The sequence below is a fragment of the Panulirus ornatus genome, chromosome 4 (genome assembly GCF_036320965.1).
Source record: "Panulirus ornatus isolate Po-2019 chromosome 4, ASM3632096v1, whole genome shotgun sequence".
NCBI lineage: Eukaryota > Metazoa > Arthropoda > Malacostraca > Decapoda > Palinuridae > Panulirus > Panulirus ornatus.
The window spans coordinates 50,340,505-50,366,102 of NC_092227.1; the positions used below are offsets into that span (position 1 = coordinate 50,340,505).

A 25,598-nucleotide genomic window follows, 5' to 3' on the forward strand; every position below is an offset into this window, starting at 1 on the left:
AGCTGGAGGAAGTAAAGTGTTTTAGATATCTGGGAGTGGATCTGGCAGCGGATGGAACCATGGAAGCGGAAGTGAATCATAAGGTGGGGGAGGGGGCGAAAATCCTGGGAGCCTTGAAGAATGTGTGGAAGTCGAAAACATTATCTCTGAAATCAAAAATGGATGTGTTTGAAGGAATAGTGGTTCCAACAATGTTGTATGGTTGCGAGGCGTGGGCTATGGATAGGGTTGCGCGCAGGAGGGTGGATGTGCTGGAGAGTAGATTTTTGAGGACAATGTGTGGTGTGAGGTGGTTTGATCGAGTAAGTAATGTAAGGGTAAGAGAGATGTGTGGAAATAAAAAGAGCGTGGTTGAGAGAGCAGAAGAGGGTGTTTTGAAATGGTTTGGGCACATGGAGAGAATGAGTGAGGAAAGATTGACCAAGAGGATATATGTGTCGGAGGTGGAGGGAACGAGGAGAAGTGGGAGAACAAATTGGAGGTGGAGAGATGGAGTGAAAAAGATTTTGTGTGATCAGGGCCTGAACATGCAGGAGGGTGAAAGGCGTGGAAGGAATAGAGTGAATTGGAGCGATGTGGTATACCGGGGTCGACGTGCTGTCAATGGATTGAACCAGGGCATGTGAAGCGTCTGGGGTAAACCATGGAAAGTTGTGTGGGGCCTGGATGTGGAAAGGGAGCTGTGGTTTCAGTGCATTATTACATGACAGCTAGAGGCTGAGTGTGAACGAATGGGGCCTTTGTTGTCTTTTCCTAGCGCTACCTCACACACATAAGGGGGAAGGGGGTTGTTATTCTATGTGTGGTGAGGTGGCGATGGGAACAAATAAAGGCAGACAGTATGAATTATGTACATGTGTATATATATGTGTACATTGAGATGTATAGGTATGTATATTTGCGTGTGTGGACGTGTATGTATTTACATGTGTATGTGGGCGGGTTTTGCCATTGTTTCCTTGTGCTACCTCGCTAACGCGGGAGACAGCAACAAAGCAAAATAAATAAATAAATAAATATATGTGGTTTCGGTGCATTATTACATGACAGCTTGAGACTGAGTGTGAACGAATGGGGCCTTTGGTGTCTTTTCCTAGCGCTACCTCGCACACATGAGGGGGGAGGTTGTTATTCCATGTGTGGCGAGGTGGCGATGGGAACAAATAAAGGCAGACAGTATGAATTATGTACATGTGTATATATGTATATGTCTGTGTGTGTATATATATGTGTACATTGAGATGTATAGGTATGTATATTTGCGTGTGTGGAAGTGTATGTATATACATGTGTATGTGGGCGGGTTGGGCCATTCTTTCGTTTGTTTCCTTGCGCTACCTTGCTAACGCGGGAGACAGCGAGAAAGCAAAATAAATAAATAAATAAAATATATATATATATTATTGCTGGGGATAGGGGAGAAAGAATACTTCCCTCGCATTCCTCACATGTCGTAGAAGGCGACTAAAGTGGATGGGAGCGGGGGCCTGGAATCCCTCCCCTCCTTGTATTTTAACTTTGTAAAAGGGAAAACAGAAGAAGGAGTCATGCGGGGAGTGCTCATCCTCCTCGATGGCCCAGATTGGGGTGTCTAAATGTATGTGGATGTAACTAAGATTAGAAAAAAGAAGAGATAGGTAGTATGTTTGAGGAAAGGAACCTAGATGTCTTGGCTCTGAGTGAAACGAAGCTCAAGGGTAAAGGGGAGGAGTGTTTTGGAATGTCTTGGTAGTAAAGTCAGGGGTTAGTGAGAGGACAAGAGCAAGGGAAGGAGTAGCACTACTCCTGAAACAGGAGTGGTGGGAGTATGTGATAAACTCTAGATTGATATGGGTAAAACTCAAAGTGGATGGAGAGAGATGGGTGATTATTGGTGCATATGCACCTGGGCATGAGAAGAAAGATCATGAGAGGCAAGTGTTTTGGGAGCAGCTGAGTGAGTGTGTTAGTAGTTTTGATACATGAGACCGGGTTATAGTGATGGGTGATTTGAATGCAAAGGTGAGCAATGTGTCAGTTGAGGGAATAATTGGTGTACATGGGGTGTTCAGTGTTGTAAATGGAAATGGTGAAGAGCTTGTAGATTTATGTTCTGAAAAAGGACTGGTGATTGGGAATACCTGGTTTAAAAAGAGAGATATACATAAGTATACGTATGTAAGTAGGAGAGATGGCCAGAGAGCGTTATTGGATTACGTGTTAATTGATAGGCACGCAAAAGAGAGACTTTTGGATGTTAATGTGCTGAGAGATGCAACTAAAGGGATGTCTGATCATTATCTTGTGGAGGCGAAGGTGAAGATTTGGAGAGATTTTCAGAAAAGAAGAGAGAATGTTGGGGTGAAAAGAGTGATGAGAGTAAGTGAGCTTGGGAAGGAGACTTGTATGAGGAAGTACCAGGAGAGACTGAGTACAGAATGGAAAAAGGTGAGAACAAAGGAGGTAAGGGGAGTGGGGGAGGAATGGGATGTATTTAGGGAAGCAGTGATGGCTTGCGCAAAAGATGCTTGTGGCATGAGAAGCATGGGAGGTGGGCAGATTAGAAAGGGTAGTGAGTGGTGGGATGAAGAAGTAAGATTATTAGTGAAAGAGACGAGAGAGGCATTTGGACGATTTTTGCGGGAAATAATGCAAATGACTGGGAGATGTATAAAACAAAGAGGGAGGAGGTCAAGAGAAAGGTGCAAGAGGTGAAAAAGAGGGCAAATGAGATTTGGGGTTAGAGAGTATCATTAAATTTTAGGGAGAATAAAAAGATGTTTTGGAAGGAGGTAAATAAAGTGCGTAAGACATGGGAACAAATGGAAACTACAGTGAAGGGGGCTAATGGGGAGGTGATAACAAGTAGTGGTGATGTGAGAAGGAGATGGAGTGAGTATTTTGAAAGTTTGTTGAATGTGTTTGATGATAGAGTGGCAGATATGGGGTGTTTTGGTTGCGGTTGTGTGCAAAGTGAGAGGGTTGGGAAAAATGATTTGGTAAACAGAGAAGAGGTAGTAAAAGCTTTACAGAAGATGAAAGCCGGCATGGCAGCGGGTTTGGATGGTATTGCAGTAGAATTTATTAAAGAAGTGGGTGACTGTATTGTTGACTGGTTGGTAAGGTTATTTAATGTATGTATGACTCATGGTGAGGTGCTTGAGGATTGGCAAAATGCTTGCACAGTGCCATTGTACAAAGGCAAAGGGGATAAAAGTGAGTGCTCAAATTACAGAGGTATAAGTTTGTTGAGTATTCCTGGGAAACAATATGGGAGGGTATTGATTGAGAGGGTGAAGGCATGCATAGAGCATCAGATTGTGGAAGAGCAGTGTGGTTTCAGAAGTGGTAGAGGATGTGTGGATCAGGTGTTTGCTTTGAAAAATGTATGTGAGAAATACTTAGAAAAGCAAATGGATTTGTATGTAGCATTTATGGATCTGGAGAAGGCATATGATAGAGTTGATAGAGATGCTCTGTAGAAGGTATTAAGGATATATGGTGTGGGAGGCAAGTTGTTAGAAGCAGTGAAAAATTCTATCGAGGATGTAAAGCATGTGTATGTGTAGGAAGAGAGGAAAATGATTGGTTCTCAGTGAATGTAGGTTTGCAGTAGGGGTGTGTGATATCTCCATGGTTGTTTAATTTGTGTATGGATAGAGTTGTTAGGGAGGTGAATGCAAGAGTTTTGGAAATAGGGGTAAGTATGCAGTCTGTTGTGGATGAGAGAGCTTGGGAAGTGAGTCAGTTGTTGTTCACTGATGATACAGCGCTGGTGGCTGATTCGGGTGAGAACTGCAGAAGCTGGTGACTGAGTTTGGTGAAGTGTGTGAAAGAAGAAAGCTGAGAGTAAATGTGAATAAGAGCAAGCTTTTTAATTATAGTAGGGTTGAGGGACAAGTCAACTGGGAGTTAAGTTTGAATGGAGACAAACTGGAGGAAGTAAAGTGTTTTAGATATCTGGGAGTGGATTTGGCAGCGGATGGAACCATGGAAGAGGAAGTGAATCATAGGTAAGGGGAGGGAGCGAAAGTTCAGGTAGCATTGAAGAATGTATGGAAGTCGAGAATGTTATCTTGGAAAGCAAAAATGGGTATTTTTGATTTAGTAATGGTTCCAACAATGTTATATGGTTGCAAGGCGTGGGCTATAGATAGAGATGTGCAGAGGAGGGTTAATGTGTTGGAAATGAGATGTTTGAGGACAATATTTGGTGTGAGGTGGTTTGACTGAGCAAGTAATGAAAGGGTAAGAGAGATGTGTGGTAATAAGAAGAGTGTGGTTGAGAGAGTAGAAGAGGGTGTTTTGAAATGGTTTGGTCACATGGAGAGAATGAGTGAGGAAAGATTGACCAAGAGGATATATGTGTCAGAGGTGGAGGGAACGAGGGGAAGTGGGAGACCAAATTGGAAGTGGAATGATGAAGTGAAAAAGATTTTGAGTGATTGGGGCCTGAACATGCACTAGGGTGAAAGGCATGCAAGGAATAGAGTGAATTGGAATGATGTGGTATACCGGGGTCGATGTGTTGTCAATAGATTGAACCAGGGCATGTGAAGCATTTGGGGTAAACCATGGAAAGTTCTGTGGGGCATGGATGTGGAAAGGGAGCTGTAGTTTTGGTGCATTATACATGACAGCTAGAGACTGAGTGTGAACGAATGTGGCCATTGTATAGGTATGTGTGTGGACGTGTATGTATATACATGAGTATGTGAGTGGGTTGGGCCATTCTTTTGTCTGTTTCCTTGCAGTACCTCGATAACGCGGGAGACAGCGAGAAAGTATAATAAAAGATAAAAATAAATATATGTATATATGGAGTGAAAAGGATTTTGAGCAATCAGGGCCTGGACATGCAGGAGAGTGAAAGGCGTGCACGGAATAGAGTGAATTGGAACGATGTGGTATACCGGGGTTTACGTGCTGTCAGTGGATTGAACTAGGGCATGTGAAGCATCTGGGGTAAACCGTGGAAAGTTTTGTGGGACCTGGATGTGGAAAGGGAGCTATGGTTTCGTTGCATTACACATTACAGCTAGAGTCTGAGTATGGGCAAATGTGGCCTTTGTTGTCCTTTCCTATCACTACCTGGCTTGCATGTTGAGGATGGGGGGTGTCATTTTATGTGTGGCAGGGTGGCAGCGGGAATGGATGAAGGCTGAATGTATGAATATGTACATGTGTATATATGTATATGTCTGTGTATGTATATGTTGAAATGTATGGTTATGTATATGTGCGTGTGTGGGCGTTTATGTATATACATGTGTGTGTGTGTGTGTGGATGGGTTGAACCATTCTTTCGTCTGTTTCCCTGCGTTACCTCGCTAACGCAGGAGACAGCGACAAAGTATTATAATGATAGTAATGATAATTAAAAGACACGAATACAAGGGAAAATGAAATGCATTACAGGGCACAAACAGTTTTTCTAATGGTTTAAATAAGTTTTCAAATCAAGAGATCTCTTCCTCTTTATAACACAGTGATCACAGTGAACATAAGACAACATAATGCAACAATGATCACAATGAACATATTAGATGGGTGAGACATGATGATACAGTAATCACAAAGAACATAGTACATGGGTTTAAATAAGTTTTCAAATCAAGAGATCTCTTCCTCTTTATGACACAGTGATCACAGTGAACATAATACAACATAATGCAACAATGATCACAATGAACATATTAGATGAGTGAGACATAATGATACAGTAATCATAAAGAACATAGTACACGGGCAAGACATAACGATACAGTAATCATAATGAACATAGTGCATTGGTGAAACAAAATATTACAATGATCACATGATAGTACAATGCAGTGGTACACTATGGCACAAAAACAACAGTGGATACATACAAAAGGGCAAAGGTGAATTACATTACTTTACCTTAATTGAGACCAGGTGTTTGCATGAATCAGACTCCCAAGACAGTCCTCTGGGTATTTGCTGGGAGAGGTCCTGTTGTTACGAATATGTGTTGTTCAGTGTGTGTTGGTTGGTCTCGTATTGTATAGGCTTAGTACATATCTGCGTCTTGGGGTACATCTGGTAGTGCATCCAGTATTGGTCGCCCCTTCCTCACCTGTGGCATCAAGCGAGCGGGTCAAGTGGCTTGGGTTAGTGGGGCCACATCTGGTAGTCCACCTCCTAGCCGAAGAGCGCTTGGATATTCTAAAGTTCAAAGTATGTGTTCAGATTCAGGTGAGTTGCCTGATTTGAGACATAGAGAACTTGGCTTGAAGTATCTCCTTTGGCTTAAATGTACACCCTCTCACCCTACGTGTAAGTATGCCTTTTCTGCTAAGAAGACAGGTATTTAGCCAACAACCAAATTTCTTTTCAATGTATGAATTTTTTTTTTATTCATGAGTGGTTTGGATTTAAATGCAAGTCAAGAAGTGGTTTTTCATAGGCCTCTCCCTAGAAGGTTCCAGAAATCAAAATTTGCAGGGCCTGGGAGAAAACAGCCAAAAGCTGTAAATTCCATCAGCATCATACTACAATATTTGTTCAAGTATCCCACCCTAAGCCTTAGAAGTGAATCATAGGATGAGTGAGTGGGTGAAGGTTCTGGGAATGTGTGAAAAGAGGTTTCTTTTATGTATGAAGGTGAAAATGGGTATGTTTGAAGGTATAGTAATCCCAGTGATATTGTATGGATGCAAGGCATGGGTTATAGATAAGGATTTGTGGAGGTGAGTGGATGTGTTGAAAATTAAATGTTTGAAGACAATATGTGGTTTGATTAAGTAATAAAAGGGTAAGAGAAAGGTGTGTAAAAAGAAGAGTGTTGCTGAGATAGCTGAAGAGGGTTTGCTGAAATGGTTTGGCCATAAGGAGAGAATGTGTCAGGAGAGGTTGACAAAGAGGATATGCGTGTCAAAAGTGGAGGGACAAGGAGAAGGGGGGAAACCAAATTGGAGAAAAGATGGAGTGAAAAAGAATTTGAATGATTTGGACCTAAATGTGCAGGATGATGAAAGGCATGCATGGGATGCAGTGAATTGGGATGATGTGGTATACAGGGAATGACGTACAGTCAGTGGACTGAACCAGGGTCTGTCAAGTGGCTGGAATAAACTAGGGAAAGGTCTGTGGGGTATGGTTATGGATACAGGGTTGTGGTCTCAGTGCATTGCACATGACAGCTACAGAATAGTTATGTGTGCATGTGGCTTTTCTTCATTTGTTCTTGGTGCTACTTCACTATCATAGAAATTTTAGTTAGAAATGTTAATGTAAATAGATAAATGAATTTTTAAAGGCAGCCAAAAGATATGATTCTGTTGAAATAGTTTAAGTTTTTAGATGTCTTTTAAAGGAAACCAAAATATGTAATTCAGTTTAGGTGTACAAAGAATCCAAAGGAATACCAACAGCAACAGACCATTAAGTCCTTTCGAGGCTGTTTGTGATATCAGAAACTTGCAGACTAGTGTGGTGAAAGTTAGAAGGCTTAAAGATAATTCAACAAGAACAACCTGCAGGTTGTCATTTTTATTAAGGAGGTACAAATAATGTAAGTTGTGGACTTGAAGCAAAGTATTTATCATGTGTATTCTTAAATGTATGTATAGTACAGCTTTCAATGGCTCTAATTGACAGTGTTCCATATATTAGCAATTCTTTTGTAGAAAAAGGACTTCGCCTCATTCAAGGTAAAACATTTGCCTGTGAGTTTGTATCCATTACTACAAGGAAAATCAGACAAATCAAGTCTTAAGTTACTTGATAGATCAAGATTATCAAAGACTTTGATAGTTTTAATTACTTAGATATCTTTTTTTATGCTGAAAAGGACATAATAACAATTAGGTTCTAGTGCTTTACATACTCCATGTAATCAGTCAACAACTGATCTTTTGAATAAAGATATATTCGATGTTCTGCTTCAGGTTGATTGTGTCCAGTGGTACCCAGCAGATACAGGTTTGTTTGTCACCTCAAGTCAAGACAAAAAGGTTAAGATCTGGGACCCTAACCATATGAAGCCAGTTGACCAATTCAGCATTGACTGCCACATCCTCCACCATCATATGTCACCAGTTGCCTTCAAGCATTCACTCTTGTCTGTGGCAGGAGATACTGGTTAGATTCAATATGTTATCTTGCTCATTTTGGTGGGATATATCTTATCAACAGATTTTTTTTACATATCATTGTATTAGTTGACCAGTGCACAAATCTATTTATGTTGAATGTGTCAGCTAACTATTTAGCCTTAATTGATCACCAATTTTGATACTTATTAAAAAAGGAAGCAAGAGATAAGTACTTTAATGCTACTTAACATATAGATTTTAAGCATCCTCCTGATAAGGCTTCACCAAGTAGTTTCCTACAGTTCATTGAGTTAATCTACGAGAGGTAGGAGAATGCTTGATCAATGATGCAACAGTCATATGTAGTGCACACACACAGATATTGTAACTGTAATCTATCCAGAGTGCAACAAGAATTTTATAAAATCATTACAGTAATAACCTGCTGAGTTATAGATGCTGCCACTACCAGCTGTGACATCATGACCTTCCACTTAACTGTCACATCAGCCTACAATTTTTGTAGATTTATTGTCTGGTAAGATTACTAGCTAGCTGTTCAAGGATAAATTTATTGTTTTTCAACTACATGCATTAGCTTGCAAGTTGGAGTATATCTGAGTTCTTTTAATTTTTTCATTTTGGGAGGTAAGTTGTAGTATCAGCTTTATGCCCGCCATTTTGGTTGTGTAGATGATATTTTGTGTTTTTCTTTGATAACTTTAGTCTCTAAAGAGTTATGGCGTGCTGATTATCTATTTGAATTTTACTGGTGATTGTAAAGAACTAAGAGTCTTGATAGCATTTTTTGTGTAGACTCATAGTTATTATACATTCTTCTCACATCTTATTGTCAGTTAAATGTACAGTATCTTGATATACTTTTGGATCATCCATATACAGTGGCCTTTTGGAAATTAGAGATTACTGAATACAGCTATACCTTGTAAGTTTACAAGGATATTTTCGGAAAAACCTTGGTAACTTTTATGAATGTTGACATGTAAAGTTGAATTTTCATGGGAAAATTTTTTACATTACGCAGTGGCCAAAGTTGACCCTATTGTTCACCCAGAAACTCTAATGGTCTTCCTCTCTATAAATGTGATACAGTCACATAGTACATGATGGTGGTGGTGGTGGTTTTGGATATTTTCTTATATGACACTTTGAAAATATGTACAACTGAGACATGTAAGACTACAGAGAAATTATTAAGGCAGGAAACACACCAATACAGTCCATAGTTTTCAGCATGATATAGGTGTAGAGGACTACAGGTTAGCATGAAGAGAGGATGTGGTAGTTCATCAGCAACTAGTGGGCTCCTTGATGCAGTCTTCCCTGATAGTAGCTTCACTGATTCAAATGTATTTAACTTTTAATCTGGGGCATTGATCATATCTCAGATGTGATGGAGACCATTTAAGAATTGGCAAAGAGCAAGAGGAATGAAGTAGGACCTTTCCATGGTTTACCCTAAACGCTTCACATGCCCTAGTTCAGTTGGTTGACAGTACATCAACCCCAGTAAACCACATTATTCGAATTTACTCTATTCCTTGCACTCCTTTCACCCTCCTGTATGTTCAGGCCCCTATCGTTGTAAATCTTTTTCACTTCATCCTTCCACCTTTAATGTGGTCTCCTGCTTCCCCTTGTTCCCTCCACCTCAGACACATATATCCTTTTTTTCAATCTTTCCTCACTCATTCTCTCCATGTGTCCAAACCATTTCAACACACCCTCTTCTGCTCTCTCAACCCCACACTTTTTATTACCACACATCTCTCTTACCCTTTCATTACTTAATCGAACCACCTCGCACCACATATTGTCCTCAAACATTTAATTTCCAACATGTCCACCCTCCTCTGTATAACCCTATCTATAGCCCATGCCCTATTTATAGCACATGCCTTGCAACCATTTGATATTATTGGAACCCCTATTCCTTCGAACATACCGATTTTTGCTCTCCGAGATAATGTTCTCGCCTTCTACATATTCTTCAATGCTCCCAGAACCTTCGCCCCCTCCCCCACCCTGTGACTCACTTCTGCTTCCATAGGACCATCCGCTGCTAAGTCCACTCCCAGATATCTGAAACACTTCTTCCTTTAGTTTTTCTTCATTCAAACTTACCTCCCAATTAACTTGTCCCTCAACCCTACTGAACCTAATAACCTTGCTCTTATTTACCTTTACTCTCAACTTTCTCCTTTCACACACTTTACCAATTTAGTCACCTACCTCTGCAGTTTCTCACCGGAATCAGACACCAGTGCTGTATCATCAGTGAACAACAACTGACTCACTCTCCTCCGCAACAGACTCCATACTTGCCCCTCTTTGCAAAACTCTTGCATTCACTTCCCTAACCACCCCATCCATAAACAAATCAAACAACCATGGGGACATCACACACCCCTGCCACAAACCGACATTCAATGGGGACCAATCACTCTCCTCTCTTCTTACTCGTACTCATGCCTTACATGTATATGTATATGTATATGCTTGTATGTACATGTGTGTGCATATGAGTGGCTGGATCTTTGTTCATCAGTTTCCTGGCTTTACCTTACTAACACAGGGAATGGCGGTCAAGTATAGTAATGATAAAAAGTAAAAATGTAGATAAGATATAGAATTTCAGTGGTAGCTTGCAATGCACTTACTGGCAGACCATTGCCATTCATTGTCCACACATGTGCTATGCCTTTCTGTCACTGATCACTAGCAAAGGTTGTACGAACCTTATTGTAGGATATTCCTTTGATTTTCTTTATATAACATAAGTATGTCACATAATGAGAATAAGCAATATGGAAGGAACCCGGGCAAGATTAGGGTCAGCCAATCTTTGGTCTCTTACAGCCTGCAGTATCAGTCTGTGAAAGATCATGAAAGGAGTATACTTAGGGAACTTGACTGAGAAAACACAAACACAGTGATATAATGTTCAGGGGGACACCGTGAGCCTATTACTAGGGAGTTCTTACCGAGTGTTTATATGAGTTTACATGAGAAGGAGAGACAACAGGAGGCCTCATTGGCCCACAACTGGGTTATCTGGAAAAAACTTTGACAAATTTAATTCCTCTCAATAGTTTTTTAAGTTATCAATGACTCCCTGCTGCTGCACATTATCCATCTAGTGTCCCCATTACTGCTATCATTTATAAGTTTATTTCTGACGTTTTTCTCAGAGTTTACCTGAATTTATAAAATATTTGTCTGAACGATTTTTTAAGGTACTTATAGTTTTAGCATTCGCTATGTCTGATGGTAACTTATTCCGGTGCTCAACACAACTATGGGAAAAGAAGCTTTTTTCCATGTCCTTACTATATCTTTTAGCTTTGAGTTTTATTCCATTTGTCCTAGTAATTGTATTTTCTTGTATTTCAAAAAGATACTGGTGGTTTACTGTATTGAACTTGTTCAGAATTTTGAATGCTTGGATTAAGTTGTTGTGAAGTCTACTTTTTTAATGGAGAAGAGATCCAGTTGATTTAGCCTCTTTTCATGTGCCAGATTTCTAAGGGATGGGATCAGTTTTGTCACGTGTCTTTGTATTTGCTCAAATTTTTCCTTTTCTTTTTTATAGTGTGGGGGCCAAAACTGGAGTGCATTATTCAAGGTGTGGTTGTAATAGGGATTTATAAAGTGTGCAAATTGTTTCTAGTGTCTTATAATCTATATTCCTGGCTATGAAACCTAACATTTGGTTGTCTTTTTTACTTACTGCTAGACACTGTGTAGTGTATTTCAAATTGTTGCTAATGACAGCTCCAAGATCATTTTCTTCATTTAATTTAATTAGAGGGTTTCTGAATAGTTTGTAGTTGTAACAATATTCTTGTCTCCAAAATATATAACTTTACACTTGTCTACATTAAACTTCATTTGCCATCTGTCTGACCACTCTGCTAGTAAGTAGTAAGGTCTCTTTTAATCATTTTGCAGTCCCACCTGTTTACAGCCCTACCTCCTAGTGTAGTAACTTCAGCAAATTTGGAGATCTTAGACATGAAACCGAGTTCTAGGTCATTAATGTAAATTATGGAAAGAGTTGGGCGTAGGATCAATCCACTTGTTACTTCTAGCCAATATGAGGCTTCGCCATTTAATACTACACGCTGTTTTCTTCCGGAAAGCCAGTCTCTGATCCATGTACAGAGTTCTTGACTGATTCCGTGTGCTTTGAGTTTATGTAAATGTCTCTTGTGAGGTACTTTATTGAAAGCCTTTTGGAAATTTATGTAAACTACATCAGACGGTTATTTTTTTGTCCCAATTCTGACGAATAGTGTTAAAAAAATTCTGGAAAATTTGTCAGGCAGGACCTTCTATTTTGGAAACCGATTTGCTTGTCTGATATGATTCTGTGATCTTCAAGAAATGTGACAATTTTATTGTATTATTTATTCCATCATTTTACCTAACACTGACATGAGCCTAATTGGGCAGTAGTTCAAGGCACCGATTTTGTCTCCTTTTTTATATGTAGGAGTAACATTCACTAGTTTTCAGTCAGTTGGCACCTGACCATCTGATAGAGATTTGTTGAATATTTTTATTATGGGATACATCAGCTGTCTCCTGACCTTCGAAAATCTTGGAGCTAAGTTATTTGGGCCATCAGATTTGTTAGGATTTAATTGGTCTAGGTATTTAATTACTTCAGAGCTCTTTATTTCTCTAATCTTCAACTCTTCTTCATCAGATCCTTGAAACATTTTCATTGTTTCTTCAGTTGTGAATACGGAGTTAAAAGAATGATTTCGTATGGTAGCCATTTTCTTGTTGTCAGTAGTTAGTGTGTTATGTTTGTTTCATAATGGTTCAATTCCTTTTTTTATTGTCTTCCTTTGTCTTATATATTTGAAGAATTTCTTCGGATCGTTCTTTACTTTCAAGGTTATTCTTTCTTCATCGCGTTTACTCTGTCTTATGAACTTCTTACACTCCCTGTGGATTTTGATTAATTCCTTGTGATTTTCATGGGTTCCCATTGATTTGAATTTCTTATATGTTTTCTTCTTTTGGTGAATTAGAGAGGGTGAAGGTATGTACAGAGCATCAGATTGGGGAAGAGCAGTGTGGTTTCAGAAGTGGTAGAGGATGTGTGGATCAGGTGTTTGCTTTGAAGAATGTATGTGAGAAATACTTAGAAAAACAAATGGATTTGTATGTAGCATTTATGGATCTGGAGAAGGCATATGATAGAGTTGACAGAGATGCTCTGTGGAAGGTTTTAAGAATATATGGTGTGGGAAGCAAGTTGTTAGAAGCAGTGAAAAGTTTTTATCGAGGATGTGAGGCATGTGTACGTGTAGGAAGAGAGGAAAGTGATTGGTTCTCAGTGAATGTAGGTTTGCAGCAGGGGTGTGTGATATCTCCATGGTTGTTCAATTTGTTTATGGATGGGGTTGTTAGGGAGGTGAATGCAAGAGTTTTGGAAAGAGGTGCAAGTATGAGTCTGTTGGGGATGAGAGAGCTTGGGAAGTAAGTCAGTTGTTCGCTGATGATACAGCGCTGGTGGCTGATTCATGTAAGAAACTGCAGAAGCTGGTGACTGAGTTTGGTAAAGTGTGTGAAAGAAGAAAGTTAAGAGTAAATGTGAATAAGAGCAAGGTTATTAGGTACAGTAGGGTTGAGGGTCAAGTCAACTGGGAGGTAAGTTTGAATGGAGAAAAACTGGAGGAAGTAAAGTGTTTTAGATATCTGGGAGTGGATCTGGCAGCGGATGGAACCATGGAAGCGGAAGTGAATCATAGGGTGGGGGAGGGGGCGAAAATTCTGGGAGCCTTGAAGAATGTTTGAAAGTCGAGAACATTATCTTGGAAAGCAAAAATGGGTATGTTTGAAGGAATAGTGGTTCCAACAATGTTGTATGGTTGCGAGGCGTGGGCTATGGATAGAGTTGTGCGCAGGAGGGTGGATGTGCTGGAAATGAGATGTTTGAGGACAATATGTGGTGTGAGGTGGTTTGATCGAGTAAGTAATGTAAGGGTAAGAGAGATGTGTGGAAATAAAAAGAGTGTGGTTGAGAGAGCAGAAGAGGGTGTTTTGAAATGGTTTGGTCATATGGAGAGAATGAGTGAGGAAAAATTGACCAAGAGGATTTATGTGTCAGAGGTGGAGGGAACGAGGAGAAGTGGGAGACCAAATTTGAGGTGGAAAGATGGAGTGAAAAAGATTTTGAGTGATCGGGGCCTGAACATGCAGGAGGGTGAAAGGTGTGGAAGGAATAGAGTGAATTAGAACAATGTGGTATACCGGGGTTGACGTGCTGTCAATGGATTGAACCAGGGCATGTTAAGCGTCTGGGGTAAACCATGGAAAGTTCTGTGGGGCCTGGATGTGGAAAGGGAGCTGTGGTTTCGGTGCATTATTACATGACAGCTAGAGACTTAGTGTGAACGAATGGGGCCTTTGTTGTCTTTTCCTAGCGCTACCTCGCACACATGAGGGGGGAGGGGGTTGTTATTCCATGTGTGATGAGGTGGCGATGGGAACAAATAAAGTCAGACAGTATGAATTATGTACATGTGCATATGTCTGTGTGTGTATATATATGTGTACATTGAGATGTATAGGTATGTATATTTGCGTGTATGGACGTGTATGTATGTACATGTTTATGTGGGTGGGTAGGGCCATTCTTTCGTCTGTTTCCTTGCGCTACCTCGCTAACGCGGGAGACAGCGACAAAGCAAAATAAATAAATAGATAAATAAATATATTCTCCTATTCATCCATGATGGTTTTGAAATTTTGCAAGTTCTCTCCGTAATTTGTGGAATATGTTCATTTTCAATCTTGAGTGGGGTGTGTTTAGAATTATTCCACATTTTCTCTACTGTGTAAATGTCAAGAAGTTTTGTCCGATTGGTACTGCGAATTTCATGTCTGATGTTTTCATAATTTGCTTGCCTGTAATCTGGGATCGAGTTTGTTGTCGTTTATTTCACGATCAGAATTTATCTCTAATCAAAATGTGATCACTGTTTCACACACTCTTGTTTACTTTGCAAGAGTTGAATAAGTTTGTGTCATTGGTGAGGACAAGATCAAGAATGTTTTTACCTCGTTAGTTTTTTGATTAACTGTTCTAGAAAAGTGTCTTCAATCAGTTCTGTTAGTCTCATTCCCTCTTGGTCACCTGTTAACATGTTCCAGTTTATGTTTGGACTGTTGAAGTCTCCTACTATTATGATATCTTTGCTGTTTACAGTAGTTTTGATGTCATTATATATCTTATTGTCGCCTTCTTTTTGCTCAGGAGGTCTGTAAATAATGCTGAGATGCAGTTTACATCTGAACTTGTTGGCAATGTCAATGTAAAGAGAGAGTACATAACTTTAGGTAGGTCTTTTTGGTATAATAGAAGACACACAGAATGGTTTCAGAACCAAACTACATTACTTATCCCACTGGTGATGGATAGGTTTGATATGATCCATCCTTTTTATGACACCACTGTGGTATTTAGCCTGGATCAGTCACCCACAGTAGACCGGTAACCACCACACCGCCTGAATATGTGACTATTAATGGATGGTTACATCTTATGTGGCATTAGATAGAATCCAGTGCAGATAGGGGTAACACTCTCAGTATTGGATATGAGGGAGGAGGGTAACTGAGACTGCAGTCATCCCATCACCAGACAGATTTTTGGGTTACTACATTTATTAAAAAAGTCTCTACCTGTCACATGTATTGCACCAAAACCACAGCTACCTATATACATTTCCATGGTTTACCCCAGATGCTTCACATGCCCTAGTTCAGTCCATGGACAGCATGTTGACTCCAGTATACATCGTTGTTCCAATTCAATCCATTCCGTAAACGCCTTTCAGCCTCCTGTGTGTTCAGGCCCCAATTACTCAAAATCTTTTTCAATCCATCCTTACATCTCCAGTTTGGTTTTCCTGTTCTCCTTGTTCCTACCACTTTGTCATTGTTTTCTCATTCATTCTCTCCATGTGTCCAAACCATTTCAACACACCCTCTTCTGCTCTCTTGACCACACTTTTTATTATTCCACCCTCTTCCATACAGCCTTATCTATAGCCAGTGCCTTGTATCCATATAAAATTGCTAGGACTACTATTCTTTCAAACATACCCATATTTGCTGCCAAGATAATGTTCTCTTCCAGACAGTCTTCAGTGCTCCCAGAACCTTCATCCCCCTCCCCTACCCTACAACTCATCACCACTTCCATGGTTCCTTTCGCAGCCTTGATCACTCCCAGATATCTAAAACACTTCATTTCCTTCGATTTTTCTCCATTCAAGCTCACAGCTCAACTGCTCTGTCCCTCAACTTTCTCATTTTATACACTCTTCCAAACCGTCACCAACTTTTACAGTTTCACATTTGAATATGCCACTAGTTCTGCATCATCAGCAAACAACAACTGACTCACTTCTCAGGCCTCTCATCCCCCACGGACTGCATATTTGCCCCTCTCTCCAAGACTTTCACATTTGCCTCCCTCAACACCCCATCTATAAACAAATTGAACAACCATGATGACATCTCACACCCCAACCATGGGCCAACTTTCATTTGAAACCATTTACTCTTCTTTCTTCCTCCTCATACATAAGCCTTACACCCTTGATATAAACTTCTCACTGCTTCTAGCAGCCTTGCACCCACAGTGTATTCTTAAGATCTTCCCCAAAACATCTCTATCAACCTGATCATATGCTTTCTTCAAATCCATAAATTCTGCCTACAAATCCATCTGTTCTTCTGAATATCAGCCATACATAACACAGGCCTGTGTTTCAAAACTTCTTTTCAAAGGTCAAAATTTTTTCAACTGATTTAGGATAAGTTTTGTATGCTGAATTAAAAAATGAATCCCATTTTTCTCAATCAGGTCAAGTTTTTTAGATATGCTAGATTTGAAAAAGTTATGATATGCCTCATTTGGTATTACTGACCCAGCCTTTATGAATGATGTTTTTGTCATAACTCGTCACGGGTGCCTTTAAAATAACCTGTTTTTCTTCATATCAGATCTAAACCGATGCTAAAATGAGTTGAAAGCATAAGAACTTCCCTGACAGATTCTGCTATATCTGTGAAAAGGTGATTCTTTTAGACCGTCAAGCAAGAATTACACATTTTGTGAAGTCATATCACACTTACCTTAGAGCAAAACTAGATGACCAAGGTAAATCATTTGCCCCTCATATTTGTTGCAAAACATGTGTTGAAAGCCTATGGAATTGGAGGAATAAAAAAAAAAAAGAGTATGCCATTTGGTGCTCCAGTGGTGTGAAGGGAAGGGAAAGATCATACCACAGACTGTATTTGCATGACAGATCTGCAGGGCATCCATCACAGGAATAGATATCATATTCATTATCCATATGTTCCATCAGCAATAAAACCAGTGCCCCATGGTCCAGGTGTCCTATTCCTGAACATGGTGTCAACATGGAATTGTTGTCCGAATCTGAGGTTGGAGATGTGACCGATGAAGATAAGTCGGGTACATTCAGGACAAGAGTGGAGGACCAATCTGTGGCTTTGAGCCAAGCTTAGCTCAATGATCTGACACGAGACTTGAACCTATCCAAGGAGTCTGCTCAGCTGATAGGTTCATGCCTTCGTGAGAAACGTCTGTTCTTTTGGTATAGAAACCATGAGAAAGAGTTCCAAAAATTCTTTTCATTTGATAAGGCATCTTCGCTGGTCTACTGCAACAACATTGCTGACCTGACTAAGTCAATGGGTTTGAAGCATGACTCTACACAATGGAGACTTTTCATTGATTCATCGAGTAGAAGTCTCAAGACTAAGTGCATGAATATCAGTAAAAATGCACTTCCCCAGATCTCATGTGGACAAAGAATTGTGGTGACTTCAGTGAAGAGCAGGGTGAACGTTTTCACAAGGACATCCAAGTAATGAAGGAACACTATCAAGGCTGATGGAACATCAACTTCCTGCCTGTGTCTAGAAAGGGATGTGATGTCTGCTAAGCACAAGCAAAGGTCCTCGAAGAGGCCATTCATCCCTGATTAGCCTATTTTTGTATTTTGTATCTTTCTTTAGATATATAAGAACAACCTGCAAGGTTTGCTTGTATATAGCAGTTACATTATTCCAGTAGATGAATCCACTCTGCCAATGAAACGAAATGAAAATTTTTGAAAGTGATTTATTTTGAAAATTTGCCCTGATTGAGAAAAATGGATGTGTTTTTTGGAATCAGCATAAAAACTAATCTAAGAATAGCAAATACATTCTTGACCATTATAATCACATAGACCAGTGTAATCTTTGATGCAAACACCTAATCCACACATCCTCTATTACTTCTGAAACCTTACTGCTTCTCCCAAGTCTGATGCTCTGCATATACCTTCACCCTCTCATACAACTTACCAAGTATACTCAATAAACTTATGCCTTTGTAGTTTGAACACTCACTCTTATCCCCCTTGTTTTAATGCAATGGCATTATACATGCAACTGCCAATTGTTAAGCACCTCACCAAGGTCCATACATATATTGAAAGTCCATACCAACCAATCAACAACACATTCACCCCATTTCTTAATAAATTCATCGGCAAGACCATCCACTCCAGCCGCCTTGCTGCATCTAATCTTATACAGGGCTTTTGCCACCTCTTCTCTCTTCACCAATCCACTCTCTGTGACTCTCTTACTTTTCTACCACCCCAACCAAGAGACACTTCATCTGCCATGCTATCATCAAAAACATGTAGCGATCATTCAGACTTCTCACTCCATCTCTTCCTCACTTTATCACTATCTGTTATAACTTTCCCTTTTGCCCCCTTCACCAGTGTTCCCATTTGTTCTCTTGTCTTTTGCACATCATTTACATCTTTCCAAAACATCCTTTTCTCCTTAAAGTTTACTGATAATTGCTCATCCCAACTATCATTTGCCCTCTCTTTTTAACCCCTACACCTTCCTCATGATTGGCCTTCCATGTAGGTACTGACAAAACACCTGTCTTTTCTCTTTCATTAGCAAGTTTACTTCTTCATCCTTTCACTTACCACCCTTTCTAATCTGCCTGCCTCCCACCTTTTGTATGCCACATGCATCTCTTACACATGCCATTACTGCTTCCCTAAATACCTCCTGTTCCTCAACCGCTCCCTGTCGCTTCATTTGCTCTCACCTTTTGCCATTCTACACTTAATGTCTCCTGTTATTTTTTCTCACAAATCTCTTTCCCAAGCTCACTTACTCTCACCACTCTCTCCTCATAGACCATGTTTCTACTTCTCTGAAAACCTTTACAAATCTTCACCCATGCCTCCACAAGACAATGATTGGCCATCACACCAGCTGCCCCGCTCTGTAAATATACATCCAAAAGTCTCTCTTTTAAACATGTATAGTGTAATATGCAATGCAGTAATGCCCACTGACCATCTCACCTACTTACACAAGTATATGTGCTTGTGAATATCCTTCTTTTTAAACCAGGGGTTCCCAATCATCAGTCTTTTTGCAGCTCACAATTCCACAAGCTCTTCATTACTTCCATTGATAACACTGAATACCCCATGCTCCTCAACTATACCCTCAACCACTACATTATTTACCTTCACATTTAAAACACCTATCACTAATACCTGATCTCTTATGTCAAAACTACTGACACACTCACTCAGCTTCTCCCAAAACATTCCCTCGCATGATCTTTCTTCTCATGGCCAGGTGCTTGAGCACTTTTGGTTACCCATCCTCACCATCCTTTGTCAGGTTTACCCATTTCATTGTAAAATTTACTTCCTTACGCTCTATCACACACGCCTACAACTTCTGCCTCAGTGGTGCAACTCCTTCCTTTGTTTTTGTGTTCTCACCAGCCAATGATTTTACTTCCAAGACATTTCCAGATCATTCATCCCCTTTACCCTTGATCTTTATTTTACTGAGACAAAACATCCAGGTTTCTTTCCTCAAACATACTACCTGTCTCTCCTCTCTTCTCATCTTGGTTACATCCACACACATGACTCCCCAGCCTCAGCCTTTGAAGAGGATGAGCACTCCCTGCCTGACTCCTCCTTCAGTTCCCTCTTAAAGAAATTGAAATAGAAGAAAGGGGAGGAGGGATTCCAGCCCCTGCTGCAGTCCCCTTTAGTGTCCATTATGACTTGCGTGAAATGCAGAATTAGAATTCTATCTTCCTTACCCCAAGGATGATTAAATTAATAATATAGAATTTTCTTTTCAATACTTGATCGACTTTTCCTGCAGTAGCAAAGTAGTGCCAGGAATAGACAAAGAGAGGCCTCATCCGCTCACATCAATTCTCTAGCTATCATGTGTAATGCACCAAAACCACAACCAGGTCCCTCCTTCATGTTCAGGTCTCAATCACTCGGATTGTTTCACTCCATCCTTCTCTCTGCTTCTGACACATATATCGTCTTTGTCAACCTTTCCTCACTCATTCTCCTCATGTGTTCAGACCATTTCAACATACCCTCTTCTGCTCTCTCAAGCACATTCTTTTTACTACCCCACATCTCTCTCACCCTTTCATTACGCTTGATCAAGCCACCTCACACAACATGTTGTCCTCAAACATTTCATTTCCCGCACATTTACTCTCTTCTGCACAACCCTATCTATAGCCCATGTCTGCAACCATATAATATTGTTGTGACTACTATTCCTTCAAACATACCTGTTTTTACCCTCCTGGATAACATTCTCTCTTTCTACACATTCTTCAGCATTCCCTGAACCTTTCCCCCTCCCCCACCTTATGACTCAATTCCACACCTATGACTCACTACCACTTCCATGGTTCCATTTGCTACCATGTCCACTCCCAGATATCTAAAACATTTCACATTTCATTTCATCACTCCATTCAAACTCACATCCGGACTAACTTGTCCCTCAGCTATGCTGAAAAACCTAGCAAGTTTGCTTTTTTTCACATTCAATCTCAACTGTCTCCTTTCACACACTCTGTCAAACTCAGTCACCAACTTCTGCAGTTTCTCACTTGAATTTGCCACCAGTGCTGTATCTTCAGCAAACAACAACTGATTCACTTCCCAGGTCCTCTCATTCCCCAAAAACTGTGCACACAAACCCCTTTCCCCTATATTCTTACATTTACCTCCCTCACCACCCCATCCATAAACAACTTAAACAATCATGGTGACACACTTTCATGATGCAGACCAACCTTCACTGGGAACCATTCACTCTCTTCCTACTTATACACACGCCTTACACCCTTGATAAAAACTTCTCTTCCTCTAGGAGCTTACTTTCCACACAATATATTATTAATACCTTCTACTACTATCATATGCTACATACAAATCTATCTGTTTTTCTAAGTATTTCTCACTCACATTCTGTAATGCAGACACTTGATCCACACATCCTCTACCACTTTTGATACCACACTGCTTATCCCCAATCTGATGCTGTGTATATTCCTTCATCCTCTCAGTCAGTATTTTCCCATACAACTTACCATTTATACTCAACAAACATATATTTCTGTAGTTTGATCACTCACGTGGATGGTCTGGCTCCAAGTGAAACAAAGCTCAAAGGTAAAGGGGAAGAATGGTGGGAAATATCATAGGAGTAAAGTCAGGGGGTTAGTGAGAGGACAAGAGATAAGGAAGGAGTAGCACAGCTCCTGAAGAAGGAGTTGTGGGAGTATGTGAAAGAGTGTAAGGAAGTAAGTCCTAGAAAGATGTGGGTAAAAATGAAAGTGGATGTAGAGATGAGTGATTATTAGTGCTTATGCACCAGACCACGAGAAGGATCATGAGAGGCAAGTGTTTTGGGGAGCAGCAGAATGAGTGTGTCAGCAGTTTTGATACAAGAGACCAGGTGTTAGTGATGGGCAATTTGTATGCAAAGGTAAGTAATGTGGCAGTTGAGGGTATAATTGGGAGGCATGAAGTATTCTGTATTATGAATGGAAATAATGAACATCTTGTGGAGCTGTGTGCTGTAAAAGGACAGGTGATTAGGGATATCTGGTTTAAGAAGAGGGACATATACAAGTATATGTATGTGAGCAGGCATTATTGAAGTACATATTGATTGACAGGTGTATAAATGAGACTTTTGGTTGTAAATCTGCTGTGAAGGGCAGCTGGCGAGATGTCTGATCACTGTCTTGTGGAGACAAGGGTGAAGAGTTTTAGAAGATTTCAGAAAAGAGGAAATAAGGTCAGTAAGAAGAGAGTGGAGAGAGTAAGTAAGCTTGTAAAAGAGACTTGTGTGAAGAAATACCAGGAGAGCTTGAGTGTAGAATGGCAAAAGGTAAGAGTAAATGAAGGAGGGGGAGTGGGTAAGGAATGAGAGATATATAGGGAAGCAGTGCTGTTATGTGCATGAGATGGAAGTGGTGTATGTGAGGTGGGAGTTGGGCAGATAGAAAGGATGGTGACTATTGGGATGAAGTAAAGTTGCTAGTGAAAGAGAAAAGAGAAGTGTTTGGGTGGCACTTACAGGGTAGGATTGCAAATGATTTGGGGATATATAAGAGAAAGTGGCAAGAGGTCAAAAGGAAGGTGCAGGGGTTGAAAAAGAGGGCAAATGAGAGTTATGGTGGGTGAGTATCAGTATACTCAACAAAGTTATACCTCTGAAGTTTGAACTCGCAGCTTTACCCTGCTTGCCCATATACAGTGGCACTATACATGCATTCCGTCAATCCTCAGGCACCTTATCCATACATACATTGAAAATCCTTACCAACTAATCAACAACACAGTCACCCCCTTTTGTAATGAATTCAGTAATACCATCCACTCCAGCTGCCTTGCCACATTTTAGTCTCTTATTTCCAAATTGTTTGCATTCCTTCCCTATAAATACCACAAAAATGTCTTCTCTTCTCTTTCACTAGCAACTTTACTTCTTCATCCCACCACTCACTACCCTTTCTAATCAGCCTGCATTTTGCATGTCTTGCATTTGCCATCACTGTTTCCTAAATACTTTCCATTCCTCACCCAGTCCCCTTAGTTCTTTCACTATCATCTTTTGCCATTCTACACTCAATCTCTCATGGTATTTCTTAACACATATCCTTTCCAAGCTAACTTACTCTCACCACTATCTTTTCTCTGACATTGTTTCCTGTTTTTGGAAAACCTTTACAAATCTTCACCCTTGTCTACTCTAGATAGTCATCAGACATCCCTCAAGATGCCACTTTCAGCATATTTACATCCAAAAGTCTCCTTTACATGCCTATAATTAATTATTTATTTATTTATTTTGCTTTGTCGCTGTCTCCCGCGTTTGCGAGGTAGCGCAAGGAAACAGACGAAAGAAAATGGCCCAACCCACCCCCATACACATGTATATATATACACGTCCACACACGCAAAATATACATACCTATACATCTCAATGTACACATATATATACACACACAGACACATACATATATACCCATGCACACAATTCACACTGTCTGCCTTTATTCATTCCCATCGCCACCTTGCCACACATGGAATACCATCCCCCTCCCCCCTCATGTGTGCGAGGTAATGCTAGGAAAAGACAACAAAGGCCCCATTCGTTCACACTCAGTCTCTAGCGCTGTCATGCAATAATGCCCGAAACCACAGCTCCCTTTCCACATCCAGGCCCCACACAACTTTCCATGGTTTACCCCAGACGCTTCACATGCCCTGATTCAATCCACTGACAGCACGTCAACCCCGGTATACCACATCGATCCAATTCACTCTATTCCTTGCCCGCCTTTCACCCTCCTGCATGTTCAGGCCCCGATCACACAAAATCTTTTTCACTCCATCTTTCCACCTCCAATTTGGTCTCCTACTTCTCCTCGTTCCCTCCACCTCCGACACATATATCCTCTTGGTCAATCTTTCCTCACCTCATTCTCTCCATGTGCCCAAACCACTTCAAAACACCCTCTTCTGCTCTCTCAACCACGCTCTTTTTATTTCCACACATCTCTCTTACCCTTACATTACTTACTCGATCAAACCACCTCACACCACACATTGTCCTCAAACATCTCATTTCCAGCACATCCACCCTCCTGCGCACAACTCTATCCATAGCCCACGCCTCGCAACCATACAACATTGTTGGAACCACTATTCCTTCAAACATACCCATTTTTGCTTTCCGAGATAATGTTCTCGACTTCCACACATTCTTCAAGGCTCCCAGGATTTTCGCCTCCTCCCCCACCCTATGATTCACTTCTGCTTCCATGGTTCCATCCGCTGCCAGATCGACTCCCAGATATCTAAAACACTTACTTCCTCCAGTTTTTCTCCATTCAAACTTACCTCCCAATTGACTTGACCCTCAACCCTACTGTACCTAATAACCTTGCTCTTATTCACATTTACTCTTACCTTTCTTCTTTCACACACTTTACCAAACTCAGTCACCAGCTTCTGCAGTTTCTCGCATGAATCAGCCACCAGCTCTGTATTATCAGCGAACAACAACTGACTCACTTCCCAAGCTCTCGCATCCACAACAGACTTCATACTTGCCCCTCTTTCCAAAACTCTTGCATTCACCTCCCTAACAACCCCATCCATAAACAAATTAAACAACCATGGAGATATCACACACCCCTGCCGCAAACCTACAATCACTACATGATCTAATAATGCCTGTTGATCATCTTTCCAACTCACATATGTATACTTGTGTAGATCCCTCTTTTTGAACCACGTATTCTCAATCAGCAGTCCTATTTCAGCACACAGCTCCACAACCTCTTCAGCATTTCAATTCATAAAACTGAATACCCTCAACTACCACATTACTTCTTTGCATTTAAATCACCCATCACTAATACCTAGTTTCTTACATCAAAATGCTGACACTCACTCAGCTGCTCCTGAAACACTTGCCTCTAATGATCTTTCTTCTCAAGGCCAGGTGCATAAGCACCAATAAGCATCTCTTGCCACATCAATCTAGAATCGACTTCTTCACATTCTATCACACAGTCTCACAACTCCTGCTTCAGGAGTAGTACTTTGCCTTTCTTAGCTTTTGCCTTCTCACCAATCCCTGATTTTAATCCGAAGACATTCTATTCTAGACTATTCTTTCCCCTTACCCTTGAGCTTTGTTTCCCTTAGAGCCAGAACATCTAGGTTCTTTCCTCAAACATGCTGCCTATCTCTTATCATCGAGGAGGGTGAGCACTCCCTGCCTGGTTCCTCCTCTTTTTCCCTCTTTTGGAAATTGAAGCACAAGAAGGGGGTAATTTCCAATCCTCTACTTCCATCCCCTTTATTCACCTTCTATGACACTCAGGGAATACGGAGGTTGGATTTTTTTCTTGAACTGTTGATGGTCTACTTCTGTGAAGGTTTCAAAATTGCAGCATTATGATTTCTCTCTTTCATGTGACAAAGACAGCCAAAGAAATAAGGGCTTGGCACATTGTTGACCACAGATATGATTTTATTAATTTCAGTGTACTGAAAAAACATTCAGCACTAGCTACTGTATACTCATGTTATC

The 25,598-nt window shown here is 40.5% G+C and overlaps 1 protein-coding gene across 8 annotated transcripts in view; it reads left to right on the plus strand.

Moving 5' to 3' along the window:
- LOC139766213 (DNA excision repair protein ERCC-8-like) overlaps positions 1-25,598 on the plus strand; it is a 137,429-nt gene that overhangs the window by 104,776 nt on the left and 7,055 nt on the right. For all 8 annotated transcript variants that reach the window (XM_071694568.1, XM_071694551.1, XM_071694523.1 and 5 more), the window contains one exon: positions 7,893-8,085. In XM_071694568.1, the coding sequence (XP_071550669.1) occupies positions 7,893-8,085 (193 nt within the window). The remainder of the gene's footprint in view (positions 1-7,892; positions 8,086-25,598) is intronic.